Source organism: Semicossyphus pulcher, unplaced genomic scaffold, assembly GCF_022749685.1.
Source record: "Semicossyphus pulcher isolate SPU_LCO1_2020_fin unplaced genomic scaffold, fSemPul1.0.p SCAF_2, whole genome shotgun sequence".
Lineage (NCBI taxonomy): Eukaryota > Metazoa > Chordata > Actinopteri > Labriformes > Labridae > Semicossyphus > Semicossyphus pulcher.
The window spans coordinates 17,828,961-17,843,743 of NW_027211693.1; the positions used below are offsets into that span (position 1 = coordinate 17,828,961).

Below are 14,783 nucleotides of genomic sequence, written 5' to 3' on the forward strand. Positions count from 1 at the left end.
ACAATTGGTTGTTACTAGTATTATAGTAAGTATTAGTAAATTAAAAAGTTTCTTTAAAAAAGTTGTATTCGTATACTGTAGAAATATTTTTATTTCTAACGTTTTGTGTTTATTTTGAAAACGTAGAGCATTGTCTCGTCGCCCTTGGATGACGTCAGCAAAACGTTTTCCATCATGGCGGCGGAAGGCTGTGAGGAGATGAGCGGCAACGGGGAGCTTACAGAGTCCTCAGGTAATTTTATTACCGTAAATGAATTGAAAATACACCATTTCGTTGTTTAAAAGATACTGCTGGGCTTTTGTTTCATGTGCAAGTATATGAAATAAAGGCTCCGACCTTACCTGTTTTTACGGCAACCATGATAGGCTAGGCTAGGCTAACGTGACATCAATGCACCACGACTCAGTAGAGTGGTGTCTTTACTAACTTTTACTAACTTGTATTCCTATGTTTAACAATGTACAGTGCGACTGTTTATAGACTTTAGTCATAAATCAGTTTTATTATGTTCACAACAACTTGATGGCACTAGAGTCAGTCTATTGAGTCTCAGTGCAATGAGCTTTTTATGAATGAAAGAAACACACCTGCATGTGTAGAGCAAAGGTGTTTCAACATTAAACGCATTAAATTCCCTTTTTTGTTTTTGTTATGAATGATGTTTAAGTCTCGTATGGACTACAAAAAAAGGGCTGTTGTCTTTTTACTTTCATGTTTTGCCCCAAAACTGGTTTCAGATTTTTATATATTTATTTGACACCTAATATAATTTTTAGAGATTTGGGTTACGACAAATCACTCACACAACACTGTTTGGATTTGAGCTGCATCTCAAAAATGAGAGCACTGCTTTAAGCCTGTTTGATTGGTTTACTTCTAGTTTTTCAAAAAACATTGGTAGAAAGTGGGTTTTTCACACTATGAAAGACAGAAAGTTTGTAAATGTTATTACACAGCATTTCCTATGGAGGTTGTTTGCATTTTTCCAAATGCCTTTGACCTACTGAAAAAAGCCTCAATGCCACAAATCCTCAAGTGCTTCTCCCAAATATAAAAAACATTGAGTATGTATAGTGCTACAGTTTTGTTGTGGTTGTTGTTTATCATTTACAAAGTGATAGAACAAAAATGTAAAACAGAAGTTCTCAAGTGTCTGTGTTTCCTTTGTGAGCATTCCTCAAGATCATTAAGTTCAAGACTTTCATGTGAAGTAAGGATTATGACTGGGTAAGGCTCCAAAGATTTAAAAAAATCAATATATTTTCAGGTAGGTTAATAAGAATGCCAAAAGTTCTGTTGAGAAGTTGTTGGAACAAGGGCATATCTGTATATTGGATATCAATTATGTTGTGTTTTATATATAAATTGGACTGTTATTTACCCTTTATCTACTCTGTCCTCAGCCATGGAGGCTTCTGAGGTTCCTGTGCCGCCTCCGATTGAGATGGAAGAAATGTCAGAGGAAAATGGCAGTGCAGCTGAGGCACCTGAGGCCCCTGTAGGCCCCGACCTGGCTTCCTTCACTATGCCCCAAGCTGCAGAAGACGAGGAGGGAGAACTGCCCGCTGACTTTGAGCGACTGTGGAAGGCCGCACATGACAATCCTCAAGACTTCACCAGCTGGACAGACCTTCTACAGTACTGCGAGCAAGAGGTGTGTGTTTGCTATTTTTACTTGAGAGACTGAGTAGAAATACAAAGGAAACATTCCCACCTTAAACTTCAAAATGTTGCCCTTTAGCATCCACATAAGGCCATCTTTGGTGTGTTGGCTTGCTGTAGCCTCATGTAACATTTGGACTTTATTTTTCTCTCTCATCTTCTCAGAGTCACATCACAGCATCACGCAGAGCACTAGAGGCCTTCCTCACTGGCTATCCTCTGTGTTATGGCTACTGGAAGAAATTTGCAGATCTGGAGCGACGTGCCGGGTACAACAACAAAGCAGAGGAGGTACGTAAGATCTACAATTGTGGGATTCTTCTCTCGCACACCATAACAAATGCTTTTAAGTGTAATAAGGAAGTATCTTTCACTGGTTTTTATGAGCTAATATTCATGTTTTTTGTGTGTTGTGTCAGGTTTGTATACAGGGTCTCCAGGCAATCCCTCTTAGTGTCGATCTCTGGATCCACTACATCAATCTGCTTCTGGGTACACTTGACATGAACCTGCCTGAGTCGCCTGTACGGATTCGCAGGTAGAAGAACACCCTCACTAGTGTTTTATGTCATGCACAGGACACATAATGAAGTTACATATTTAACTGGTATTTAACAAAATACCAGGAAAACCCCAAAACTTTTGTGTTTGTGAAAGCCATAGTCATGTCTTAATTATTTTCCAATCCCAACCCCAAGTGTGTTTGAGGATGCGGTGGTAGCAGCGGGTCTGGACTTCCACTCAGACCGGCTTTGGGATCTTTACATTGAGTGGGAGAAGGAGCAGGGGAACATGAGGAACGCAACAGCCGTCCTGGACAGAGTCCTTAAAGTCCCCACTCAGCTCTACAACACCCACTACGACAAGTAAGACCAGGCACGCACGCATGGGGCATCAAGGTTTCTTGAAATGAATAATATTCTAAGCCAAAATTAAGACTGAAATGCAAATGTTATTTAATAGTTCTGAGGGAAACATTAAATCAACTTTGGTCCTTTGTGTATCCTCCTTTTACTCCAACACCTCCTCTCTATTTTTCCCACTTTTGCTCTTTTCCTCTCACAATAATCTCATCTTGTGTCCCCCTCCATATTACCTTCTGCCCTCTGTCAGGTTCAAGGAACACCTGAACGGCCATGAGCCCAAAGAGGTGCTCACCCAGGAGGAGTACGAGGAGCTGAGGACATCTTGCCGTCAGAGTCAGAAGGCAGAGCGCGCTGAACAGGCTCAGGAAGAGGAGGAGGAGAGACCGCCAGGTGAGGAGGAGCCTGCAACACCAGAAGGAACAGACACAGTAAGTAAACATCCGGCTGCCTCACACTCGGTTTAAAAGTTTAATGATGTATTTACACAACACAAATTAAAGTGACATCAAAGTGATAATTATCTCCGTGTACAGGAGGAATTGATGCAGAAGATCAGAGAACAAGTGCTGGTTTGCAGGGACAAAGTGTACCAGGATAATGAGGGAGAAGTCCGCAAGAGATGGAACTTTGAAGACGCTGTGAGTTTTCTCTCTTTCTACTCTCCTCTGTTGTTTAAAGAATCAAATATTATTATTGATACTCAACCTCATTAGCTGCCTCTCCAGAAACTGATTTCCTTTTCTTCGGCCTACAGATCAAACGTCCATACTTCCACGTGAAGCCACTTGACCGTCTGCAGCTGCGGGCCTGGCACTCCTATCTGGACTGGGAGATCGCTCAGCTGAACAAGGACACAAAAGACCCCTCCCCAGGTGACCAAATAAGAGTCAGCTGTATCGTACATTCTCAAAAATCCTTCAAACATATGAAAGAATCCTCAGTTTTCCAACATTGTCTTCTTCTAGATCCAAACGAGGCAGCTACAGAGGGGTCAGAGGTCGAAGCCCAGCCACAAGAGGCATCAGAGGATGCTGCAGTCGCCCATGACGACCATAGGGTTCGCATCCTCTTTGAGCGTTGCCTGATCGCCTGCGCCCTGTATGAGGAGTTCTGGATCAGGGTAAGGAGATAAGTGTGTTTGTGTGTGTGTGTGAGACCAACATTAAGAGAAAGCACAATAAAAACAATATTACAATTTTTAATGCATATTAATGTTCACTGTGCATGTATCTTGAATTTGTCGATCAGTACACCCAGTACCTGGAGACACAGAGCGTGGACCAGGCGCGGGCTATTTTCAAACGAGCCTGTGAGGTCCACCTGACGTACAAACCCAACATCCACATGCAGTGGGCCACCTTCGAGGAGAGACACGGTATGACACCATGAAAACACACACTATTCTTTTCCCTTTTCTTTGATATGTTAATTGTCTTGACATGAGCAGCTACACCTAATTATAAACTCATCTGAAATGAAGAACTTGTATCTAACTCTTACACTTCTCTACCAGGTGACCTAACCGAGGCTCGGCGAGTACTAGAGGCTCTGGAGAAAACGCTGCCGGGGTTGGCAGTCGTTCGGCTTCGCAGGGCGGCTTTAGAGAGACGAGCGGGCCAGCTGGACCAATCAGAGGCTTTGCTTCAGGAGGCGGTGGCCGAGTCCAAGGAGAAGCCCACGTTACACGCTTTCTACTCCATCAAGCTGGCTCGTCTGCTGCTGAAAGTGGGCAGAAACCCCAGCAGAGCGCGCAGAGTTTTACAGGAGGCGCTGGAGATCAGTCCGGTGAGATCATTAACCGACATATACAACATCACGTCAAGAAATGATTAATACACTTACCTCTTAGTCATTGATTTTCTGAATATATGTTATTTATACTGTTATTTACATCTCACACAAACACAGATATTACACCAAAACTGCAGATTAGTTAAAAGCTATGATTTAAGATGCATATTAACTCTAGTTTTCCTCCCTCTCCATCAGGACAATGATAAACTGCACCTGAACCTGTTGGAGCTGGAGGTATCTGGGGACCCCTGGGCCTCAGCTGAGGCGGTGCAGGAGTGTGTGACGCGGGCCCTGGCAGCTCCCCTGGCTCCACACACCAAGATCCTCCTGTCACAGAGAGGCCTGCAGTTTGCAGAGGACTACAGCAACTCTATCCAGAGGTCAGAAGTCATCCACTGGTCATGTTAACTCCAATGGTACCTAACAAACCATTCATCATCTCTTGTTCTTTGTCTAATGTCCTCTGCAGTGTGCTGTCTGTGTATGAAGAGCACCAGAAACTTCTGAAGGAGCTGGGTGGAACAAAGAGAGGAGCAGAGAACGGGTGAGAGGAGAAACTGACTCAAAAATGTATCAATTTAGTTCAGAGGAAACATTTTTCAGCTGGCAGTGTTTAAATTGATTGTTTGCCTATTTTGAACTTCACATCTACCGTTTCAAGTCAAGTATACAGTACGAGAAACACCTGCAGTTGTTGCAGATGTTCTGTGTGTCTGCTGGCTGCAGCAGCAACATGTTTTTCTTACCACCAGCGGTCATTTGATGTAATTTGTGGCCCTGAAGAACTTAGTTTAGATTTCTAGTTTCCGTCTTTACTTGTATTGCAAACTAGTTGCCAAAGCCATCCTAAATTATGAAAGGATTATGAATGTTATGAACGAGAACCAATTTGATAGTCTTTTGGCTGACTCGGATATCCAGCTGTATTTGAGTCGACGATATGGCTGAAGAAATAAAGCAGAGCCAGGCTTGTAACGGCTTGTGTGCAATGCATCCTGGTACATGTAGGCACTGCTGTCACAGCTCTGCAACCGACAGAACTCAGCTTTCTCTTTAATCTATCACACAGTTGCTTCAATTAAAACCATTTACCATCAATACCAATTGTATGTCCTTATAGAACATGGCAAAATCTGTTTATTAATCCCTTTTAAACAGGCAGTGTTTAACCTAAAGGCATGCACTTGGAGTGTCATCAGTACAATTTTGTTTTATCCTCGTTTAATGTTCATGTACAGGGCATTAAATAATTATAATCTTACAGAGACATTTTGTCTATTATTGAGTGCAAGAATAAAATAGGTTCTAAAACAACTCTGCAAGCAGTGTAAAATAAAGTTTTTACCTCACCAAACTGGGACAACTGTTTCAGATAAAATAAGGCTTGAAGTCTGCTGTTTAAAAAACATTTACATTTATTCCTGGAAAGATAATTTCTACTATTTTGATTTTTTAGAGACGAGGACCCAGAGAAGCTGAGCAAAAGTGATGACGGCTCTGCTGGTGCCGTGTCTGAAGTCCCAGCTACCATGCCACACGTCCCCATCACCACACCTCCCCCTCCTGTGATAGGCTCCGACATGAGCACACAGTCCGGCTACGGGGGATACAGCAGCTGGTACCAGGTACAGTTTCAAATTTTAACATAGACTGTAAAATATAAAAAAAATACAAGATGATTGTTTCTATCCAGCTGCAATATAATGGGAAATAAACAGACTCTTTATTAGACTGGGGGTTGGTATAATAAGTTATATTTGTGTTCTTTTCCAGCAACCACAGTACGGCAGCTACGGCTACCAGAACACCTGGAATTACAATCAAGGCTACTATCCTCCCAGCTAAAATAGTTGACATAGACTTTGACACCAAAAAGGCCACAGGAAGCTGTTTGACCCAGGAAGACTTCTCAGCTGAACAACAAACTGAACTTTCCTGTACTGTGGGCCCACCTGCTCAAAAATTCAGTCCCAGCATCCTCTCCTCTCCGTCCTTCCTCTGAGTTACCTCACTGTCCTGGATTTGTTTCAATGAGGGGCATCTGGAGTGGAGCTCTTTTAACGTTGTGTCATTTCAGTGTTGATTCTGAGGGACGGGTGGAAAGCTCAGCACATCTGTGTCTCCATTTTAACCAGAAATATTTTTGTATTTGTTTGCAACTGCTTTGTCCATGTTTTAAATTGATCCTGTTATCCAACTTGACAGCTGATGTATGATTGACATTTTGTACCATTCCAGAGTAGGATATTTGTTGTTTTTTCTAATGTATATAAAGTTGTTTTATAGTGTGTCACAAAAGAACTCTCGTGTGCGGTGTGTTTGCTTACACTTTTGCCAAAACCCTAAGAGGCAAGTACATCTTCTAGGTCTGTCTGAGTGGTTTTCTATTATTTGTGTATGAATTAATAAGAGGAAAAAATGCCCAGATTAGTTAAGTTCTTATAAAATCAGTTTTTTCCCACCTGTTTTCACTGAAAATGCAAAAGATTTAATTATGTATGACTTGTAGAAAATGCAGTCCACCATTATAATTCTCAGAGTAAACTTTATTTTAAGTAGATTTGTGGTGATTAGGCAGACATCATTGTCAATATATTTTAACTTATAAAAAAACTTGCAAAGAATATCACAAAATCAGGAAGATCAGAACCAGTCGGGTGTGTCGTTCGGTACTTTTTAAGGATCAGGATAAAATTGAATTCTTTTGTTCTGTATGATTTTTTATAAATGTGTTGTTGAAACCATGAAGTAGTATCTGTCTAAAGCCAGCTATCTTCACATCGCTCATAAAAAAGTAAAAGCCACTCTCCATCTCACTGCACACAAACCAATCTATATCGAGCATCAGTCGCCCAGGCCAGAATGTCTAAAGGCATCATTCAGTGAGTTAACCAATTAGTTTTTCATTGTCACAAAACTAAGTTCTAAAAGAGTAGTTAAACACCGTCTGAGCGCAGCCTGAAACTGCAGCTCTCTGCTTCTGTTCAGTTAGCTGGCTTATTGAGTGATACTACAGGGTGGTGAGTCTGCTCCTGGATCAGTCTGTGTCTGGTGTCTCGTGTGGATGTGGAGGGGGTGAGGTAGGCTCACAGAGCAGGTCCTCCTGTTCTCACTTTTTGGTAACAACCAGCACAGCTGAAGGCACCAAACCTAAAACGACAGAATGGAAAGTCTTAAAATAGAGGTCAGGTACAGAGTGTCTTTAGGTCCATACAGAAGATAAAACACATAGCTCACCCAGTTCTTTGAGGGGCTTCTCCATGTCCAGTTCGGTGTAGACATGACGGGGGTAGGGCGACAGCAGCGTGAAATCCTGACCCTCGGGTGTGTTACTGTTCATTTGAATGTAGACGCGCACCGCTGCAAGAGGCTCCTGGGCCTTAAAGACTGTCGTGATGGTCGAGCCGTCCAGCAGGCGTACCTTAACAGTAAAGAGGTAAAACAAAGTCTAAACTAGTGCTGGGATTTGTAGTTTCAAAAGGAATGAAATACATCTTTTCAAATAAGTGATATTCATTATGCTACTTTGAAGTATTGGTGACCATAAAAAAGTTGTGTAGTCGTGTAAATGAATTGAAGTTTGTACCTGTATCCTGGACTCGTCATACTCCTTCTTAGTGGGTGGAGGGCCGTGACTAGTGGGTGATGAAGGGCTGGGCTCGGGAGGTTGGGACGACGCAGCTGTGCTCGGGGGTCCACCGCCGCCAAACTAAACAAGGTAAAAACAATGTGTCATGTTAATTGTTGTTTCTTCAAATGGAAGTGGTAAAAAGAAATGTGGAGTGAAGGGGGAAAAGGACCTTTTGCGCTCTCTCCTCTCTGTCTCGTGCAATCTTTTCTTTAACCCTTTGCCTGGAGAAACAGAAAAATATCAACATAGTGAGAGTCATGAAAAACAACCGCTTGGAAAAGGATTTATACATTTCAACAAAGATTCCCTGGCGAACTTTCCCCGATTGTAATAATTCCACCCAATTCATATTTTATGGATAAACAGGACTGCAGTCAACCAAGTAGCTGCATTTTGTGTTTATATTTATAAAGCCACCATTCATTTTCATTTGTATTTTCTGATCTGCTACCCAGGGTTCACACATTACTTTTTGAAACCTTCCTCCTAAAGATCTTGTTGGCAATAAGAGAAAAGCTCATATCTTTTAGAACAGTTGACCCACTCCATACTACTCCAAGAAGAACTGAAGAGAACTATAGTCTAGTGGTCTACGAAAGTGCAGTTAGATATCAAACATCGTCTGATGTGTTTTAATCAATACTCTACCTTGCCAGTTTGTCCTCCATCTTCTCTCTCCTGCGCTGCTCAGCGAGTTTTTTCATGTCATCATCCTGTATCTTTTGGCGAATCTGCTGCAGCTCTTGGCCCTGTCTCCTCCGCTGCTTCTCCCTGTCCAACTCTTCTGCCCGCTCTCGCTCTCTTCTCTCCGCCTGCTTCACCCGCATCAATTCCTCTAGCCTAAAAAAACAGACACCAACACAGGCTTCAGTTTACTTATAAGGAAAGAGGCATTTGCAATGTCTTTAGCTGTTTCACACATTAAAGTTGTTCAATCTCTCTAAGAGGAAGAGAAGTAATAAACGTAAAATTTACTAAATTATGTTTTCAGTGATATATAAGTGCAGTTAAGCAACACTACTATGAAGGGAGAAGAGAAGCACAATAGTGATGGTGTCTATGGTGTGTGCACTCTGACCTTCTAACTTGCTCTAGCCGTTCCTCCTCCGTCATTGGCCTCTTTACACCATCCTCGGTTTCAATGAGGTTGTCTCCATCTGCGATCCCTGAAGCAATAACAAACACACACGAGAAAGAATAAGAAACAGAGGTTGAGATACATTTTATGTGGTATACTCTCCACCACAAATCAAAGCAATAGTTTCATGTTGACATAACAGACTTACTAAACCTACGCAATAACACCTCAAACTCTCGGTGCAGTCAAAGAAAACCACTACAAGGGAAACATACTAAGCAACCATCTGAACCTCATTGGTTGATGAAAGGATAATGAGAAGAGAAAGTGATACACAGAAGGAAACAAACAGAGAAACTAACCAATTGTTATTATATCATAGTGTAAATTAGCAGTAACTGCCACTTAATTTACTAAATCTTCCTGTTTATAGAATCAAGCTATTGTGTGTGTGCCTCCACTATCAGACTATCGCTGTCGCACTATCAGAGCCCTTCTGATAGTGCCCAAAAGCACAACACGCCCTGACCTTCAGCTGTGTCTGCTAGTGTTGGCTGATCTGTGGTAGACTGGCTGTCTGCTGCTCCTCCCAGGACGTCCCCCACAGGTGGCACATAGGGCTCATCGATGTCTGGGTCGTTCTCATGTTCCATTAACCTGAGGGAAAGCAAATCACACAGGAAACATGAGGGTTGCAAAATTGCTTTGCACACTTTGTACTAACATGATCATCTAGGCAGTTCAACACAGACTCACCAGTCCATGGCTTGTTCTATTCCCTGGTTCCCTGTGTTGGCCACCGCCTTCTCACTAAAAGCACGAGATAGCGGAAGGAAATGTTAATCAGTTTTACTTTCATTTCTCTGGAAGTAGTCTCAAATATAGGAACTATAAACATCAGGATAGTTTTTGGATTTAATGTGACTCACGCTCTGTTCCTGTCAAAGCCCATCTCCAGCAGGCTCTCTAGTGTTGTTAGCTCAGCCATTTTGACCTGATACAGAAAATATATAAACGAGCAATTCATCAACTTTTGACATATTTTATATCACTTAAGCTGTAAATATAAGGTAAGCCACAATACTATGCCCAGTATGCTTCTAACCCAATTGTTTTAAACTGTAATTAACGTAAGCTACTAACATTATTTCAAGTCAGCCAACAGCTAATATTTCTAGCTCATTCGTGTGTGAAGAAGCTACATTACCATTGAAGACAGAACATAGGACTATGTGAAGAAATAATTCATTTTCCTTTACTAGCAGACAAACATAATACTTGTCTATCTCCGCTCGATATTTGTAGCGATATAATATCATAACTATCGTTATGCTGAGTGCTAAAATTAGCATTAATGTGGCTAGCGTTCAAATTAGCTCCAACTAGCTGGGAAGCCTCGTTGCCTGGGACGATTACAGACGACCAGGGACTCTCATAAGCTCTCCATCACTTTGGTTATAAATGTTTGTTTGTATGTCACATGTAAATGTACACACATGTGTCATTTTATTTCTATTCGAGGTTATATCAGCTAATGTACACATGAAGACAACGTTAGTTAGCTACTCACACATCAGTCAACACCGCTTCAGCAGTACGGAAACCCACATGGGTCAAAGAGGAAAACACGAGAATAGCGATTTTTTCCCCAAAAAATTTGTGGCGATTGGTATAACTTCGTATTTAATATTATTAGATTAATACTCACACAGTCACAATATGGTTTTATTTCCTATTGGATTGCTAAACCTGCAAAAAGGTACATTAAAAACAATTATGAAGTACTATGAACAAAAGGCTATTTACTTCTTTAATGTAGAGAGTATATAAGTATAAAGCATCAAAAAATAGATATACCCTGGTGAAGCATAAATGTCTTCAACATGTAAGTAAGTAGCCTACATTACTTGAGTAACTTTCCTCCAGTGCTCTTTATTCACTGTTTAAAAACAAACAGCTGCTACATGCCTTATATATAATTTTGTCAGTCAATGTTTAGATTTAGATTTTTTTTTCAATGTGTTCGTGTGTTTGTGTGTGTGTGTGTGTGTGTTCGAGATACTTCCTTAACCTGGGCAATATTCATTTATATGAAACTTACTAAAGATTGGTGAAAGTTTTTTGAAAGCCAAGGTAGCTGACAAAGAAAAGAGAAAACTGTATAGGATCTTCTTCAAAGTCTATATTAGTTTAAGAGTGTGATTATTATCTGTATCTACATGTGTGTACAATAATTACGACAAATGCAACCAGAATATTAAAAAAGTTTTAATAGTTACATCACATTTGGAAGAGGGTAAAGGTAATTTTTTTATTTTGTCTTGAGAGAGAAAGAAAGCAAAAGGAAGTATTTTTTTTAACTTAAACTTCTTGGGTGCCTTTGCTGAGCTTATTTAAGGCTCCATTTAAGTTGTTCAGTCAATTGATTTGAATGAACCTGCCTCAGTCAACGAATATCACTCTGTAAGTTTTGGAAAGGGTGTCAGCAGAAGCAGGAAGCAATTTCACTAAGCAAGGTTGTGTGTGACAAGGTCAATCTAAAGTACCTCAAGGCCGGATGGACTCTCTTATTGGCTGCTCTCCATATTATATGATGATTTTATCCCATCCTCTTGTGTCTGTGTGTTCAACCAGAATGGGATTTGCTGACTTTTATGGGCAAGTTGGGTCTGTTACATATTTACAGTAAGTGTAATGATTAATTTTTTACTCCCCCCTACATAGTCTTAAGAAGCCCCTGTTCACAAGTCCGCCATTACTCAGGGACAGACTTCTGTCTCTGCACGATCACTTCTCTCAGACTTCTCTCCACTGTCTGTTTTTTCTTTCCTATTTATCATTTATCTGTTTGCCTTTGTCTTCCTTAATCTTTAATTTTGTCTTTTCCAATTTTATTTAATTTTTCTCACAGAATTGATGACTGAAACAAGCCTCATTTGCTGTATTTGCCTGGTGAGTATGAATTTTTTACATTCCAATGTGACTAATTAACTGAAAGTAGTCAAAGAATCTGATTTATTTCATCATTTATCTCTTTATATTAATTCATATGCTATAAAAAAACATATGCAGGATAGTTATAGTCTGCATTTCCACCAATATGTTTTATATTCTGTTTGGATTAAATGTTAACTACACACACTTTGCGATCATCTTGAGCAGAAAGTCATTGAAGGTGCACTCGTTTTCTTTGACAAAAGTCAATCATAGATCGTCCTCTGAGCAATTTTGCCATCTCATTAAGTGCACTAAGGGGCTGCAAGGAAAGACCCAAATAGCTATTCAGGAAATCCATGAAATAAATTAAAATTAAATTAAGCTCTTGATGGAATTATTGTTAATGGGCCGGGAATTTGCTTTCAATATTTCATTTCAGTTTGTTCATTTTAAAACTGTCCATAAAGTATAATATCTGTTTCAATGTTAATCTTAAATTTGGCTGAAAAATAAAAAGTAGCTTTTGTAGATTTGACTCAAAAATGTATATAACTCCTGTCAATAGGGCAGGAGTGAAGCTGAGGACTTACAGTATCAATTCTGTATCAAAAAGTCTTGTTTACAATAAGATATTATTTTTTTAAATTGTATAGTTACAATGGAGACCATCTTTTCTTTCCAGATTTGATGTTCATGCTGAGATTCACAGATTCTCTGATAAACCCTTTCACAGTTGAATTACCGATTATAAAAAATATTGCTCTGTGGGGCAAAGTCAAAGAAGACAATAGGGGTGAAGGTCTCTTTAATCTACCCTTAAATTGCTTTATGGCTTTGTTTTTTTACAGAATGACAGGGTTAAGGGTCAAAGCTCAGAAGGGATAAGTTAAGAGAGGTTCTGGGAAACTAAGGTGAGGAGGTGTACACGAGGAAATGATGCATGTTCAAAGCCATATCAATGCCTTCATGTAAAAGATTAATTTTAATAGACTAAAAGCTCAAATTCATTTCCTTGGATGGCACTCCCTGCTGACCTCTAGCACGCTTAGATTGAGTGAATGACCCTGATTTTATTAGTGTCATAATTGTAAAATGGCAGTTTAAAAGATCAAAGGGTATGGGTGGATGACATCTTACTATCTTTTTATTAGGTGAATGTGGTATAGTCACATGACAGCTAAATAAAAAGAGATGAAGTAAATGATTTGTTTTCATGTAGTTGGTGAGGCAAACCAGAAGAGGGCAGCATTATTTCATGTTCAACTTTTGTCACACTGTCGTCATGAAGTTCCAATATAAAACATTATGAAATTCTTATCTTTGAACCATTGTTGTGTTTTGAGTTTAAGGGTAATGTAACAATAATCCTGTGATTGTGACCTCTGTACCACTTGCAGTATCCTCCATGTATTTGTCTCCCTGACTGGTAGGTGTCAGCAGAAAACTGTACAACCAATAATTTGGTTAAGTGAATCCCAAAAACACCACTTTCTCATGAACTGCACCGACTGTCAGCTGTGCTATTTCTACGGGTCTCACCAGCTGTAACAGCATCTCCATATGGAAAATCTCTGGCTTCCAGTGGAGCTGCTGTTATCTGTGGAGGGACACCTCTTGTCAACGAAAGGCTTCTTGGTTACTCTGTGACTTACAGTTCACACTTAATGTTCACAGTTCACACTTTACTCACAGTTAATGGGCTGTGTACGGTAACAACTTGTATTTTTGTGTTTCTCCATTCTGTGATATTTTTATCCGTATTTCTGTGCAGGCTGCTTTTTTCAATAAACCGAAATAAATCCCTTAAGTCTGATTCTCTTTCTAATTCTTCATTTTGTTGTGCTGTTAGTACAGAAAAAACAAATATAATATTTCTCACTTTAGTGTGTGTTTGTGTCTGTGTGTGAAAAGGAGAAAGAGCCATGTCATTGTCATTTCATTGTCAAATACAGAATAATCAGAAATTTGGCAAACACACAGTATTTTATATTCATGTGAGACAACTCTTACAGTAACTGATCAACATTTACAGGAAGGTTGATGTAATGTGAAACTGAAAATAAGAGTAAGTATCACTGTGTGTGTGTGTGTGTGTGTGTGTGTGTGTGTGTGTGTGTGTGTGTGGATACAGCAAGTTAAAATTCGAACCACATAATTTTGTATTAATGATAAGTCTTGTATTAAAGTTAAGTCTTTCTGCTGTAAATTAAATTAAAGTTATAATTTGATTATCCAATAGTTTTTCAGAAATGAACTTAAAAAGCAACTTGATACGATAGCGGTCCCATAACATACAGGTTTCAATTCCTGTGTACACAGACCTATATGTGAGAGGATGTGGGTAAGAATACATGAAGATAAATACATGATCATTTTGCTCCTATAGTAAGAGGTCAATGCATGTGTGCTATTCTTTTGATACGCAGAAAACAAAAACAAAAAAGTAAAGGCAGTCAGAATATATAGTTTACTGAAGCTCAATCGTAAAATAAAAAATACACATCTCCAATTGATTACAACATAAAATAAAACAAAAAACTAGTTACTGTTTAACATTAAAACAAAGCTAAAAATAAATGTAACATTGAGGCTCCTTTCGTGTGAGGAATGACATTACATACATTACATTAAAGACATTACTGAACAATTGTAAATTTAGATTTTAAAAATATACGGCATATAAAAAGTTTATTCTTCTATAAACTGTATAGCAGCAACTGACAGACTTTTAATTTGAAAGATGTGTGTAACTTTTCCGGTATCCGCGTGTCAGCCTTCTTTGGTGGGGTTCCCCAACTGACAGCCGGTTGCTAA

The 14,783-nt window shown here is 39.7% G+C and overlaps 2 protein-coding genes across 2 annotated transcripts; one reads left to right on the forward strand and one right to left on the reverse strand.

Annotated features, from left to right (window-relative positions):
* The first annotated feature begins 141 nt into the window (after positions 1 to 141).
* LOC138598318 (pre-mRNA-processing factor 39) lies at positions 142 to 6,624 on the forward strand. The gene is made up of 15 exons (XM_069670084.1): positions 142 to 232; positions 1,405 to 1,655; positions 1,829 to 1,954; positions 2,083 to 2,201; positions 2,362 to 2,529; positions 2,777 to 2,957; positions 3,063 to 3,167; positions 3,284 to 3,401; positions 3,495 to 3,649; positions 3,778 to 3,904; positions 4,043 to 4,314; positions 4,519 to 4,703; positions 4,793 to 4,867; positions 5,780 to 5,948; positions 6,097 to 6,624. Exons 1-15 carry the CDS (start codon positions 175 to 177, stop codon positions 6,166 to 6,168), a joined length of 2,181 nt encoding a protein of 726 aa, XP_069526185.1. The 5' UTR covers positions 142 to 174; the 3' UTR covers positions 6,169 to 6,624.
* Positions 6,625 to 6,854: 230 nt separating this feature from the next.
* ubxn1 (UBX domain protein 1) lies at positions 6,855 to 10,640 on the reverse strand. Its single transcript, XM_069670085.1, has 10 exons — positions 10,603 to 10,640; positions 9,962 to 10,026; positions 9,789 to 9,842; positions 9,562 to 9,689; positions 9,033 to 9,120; positions 8,603 to 8,794; positions 8,124 to 8,175; positions 7,910 to 8,032; positions 7,561 to 7,744; positions 6,855 to 7,473 (listed from the first exon to the last, which is right to left on the reverse strand). The coding sequence occupies exons 2-10, from the start codon at positions 10,018 to 10,020 to the stop codon at positions 7,433 to 7,435; spliced, it is 921 nt and encodes a 306-aa protein (XP_069526186.1). The 5' UTR covers positions 10,021 to 10,026; positions 10,603 to 10,640; the 3' UTR covers positions 6,855 to 7,432.
* Positions 10,641 to 14,783: the final 4,143 nt, after the last annotated feature.

Bases quoted from the DNA above. Each gene is read 5' to 3' on its own strand.
- LOC138598318 (XM_069670084.1), top strand. From the start codon at position 175: ATGGCGGCGGAAGGCTGTGAGGAGATGAGCGGCAACGGGGAGCTTACA. The intron at 2,530-2,776 runs GTAAGACCAGGC...GCCCTCTGTCAG, and splicing joins TACAACACCCACTACGACAA to GTTCAAGGAACACCTGAACG. The intron at 4,315-4,518 runs GTGAGATCATTA...CCTCTCCATCAG, and splicing joins AGGCGCTGGAGATCAGTCCG to GACAATGATAAACTGCACCT.
- ubxn1 (XM_069670085.1), bottom strand. From the start codon at position 10,020: ATGGCTGAGCTAACAACACTAGAGAGCCTGCTGGAGATGGGCTTTGAC. The intron at 9,690-9,788 runs GTGAGTCTGTGT...GCTTTCCCTCAG, and splicing joins ATAGAACAAGCCATGGACTG to GTTAATGGAACATGAGAACG. The intron at 8,176-8,602 runs GTAGAGTATTGA...CTGTTTCTCCAG, and splicing joins ATGGAGGACAAACTGGCAAG to GCAAAGGGTTAAAGAAAAGA.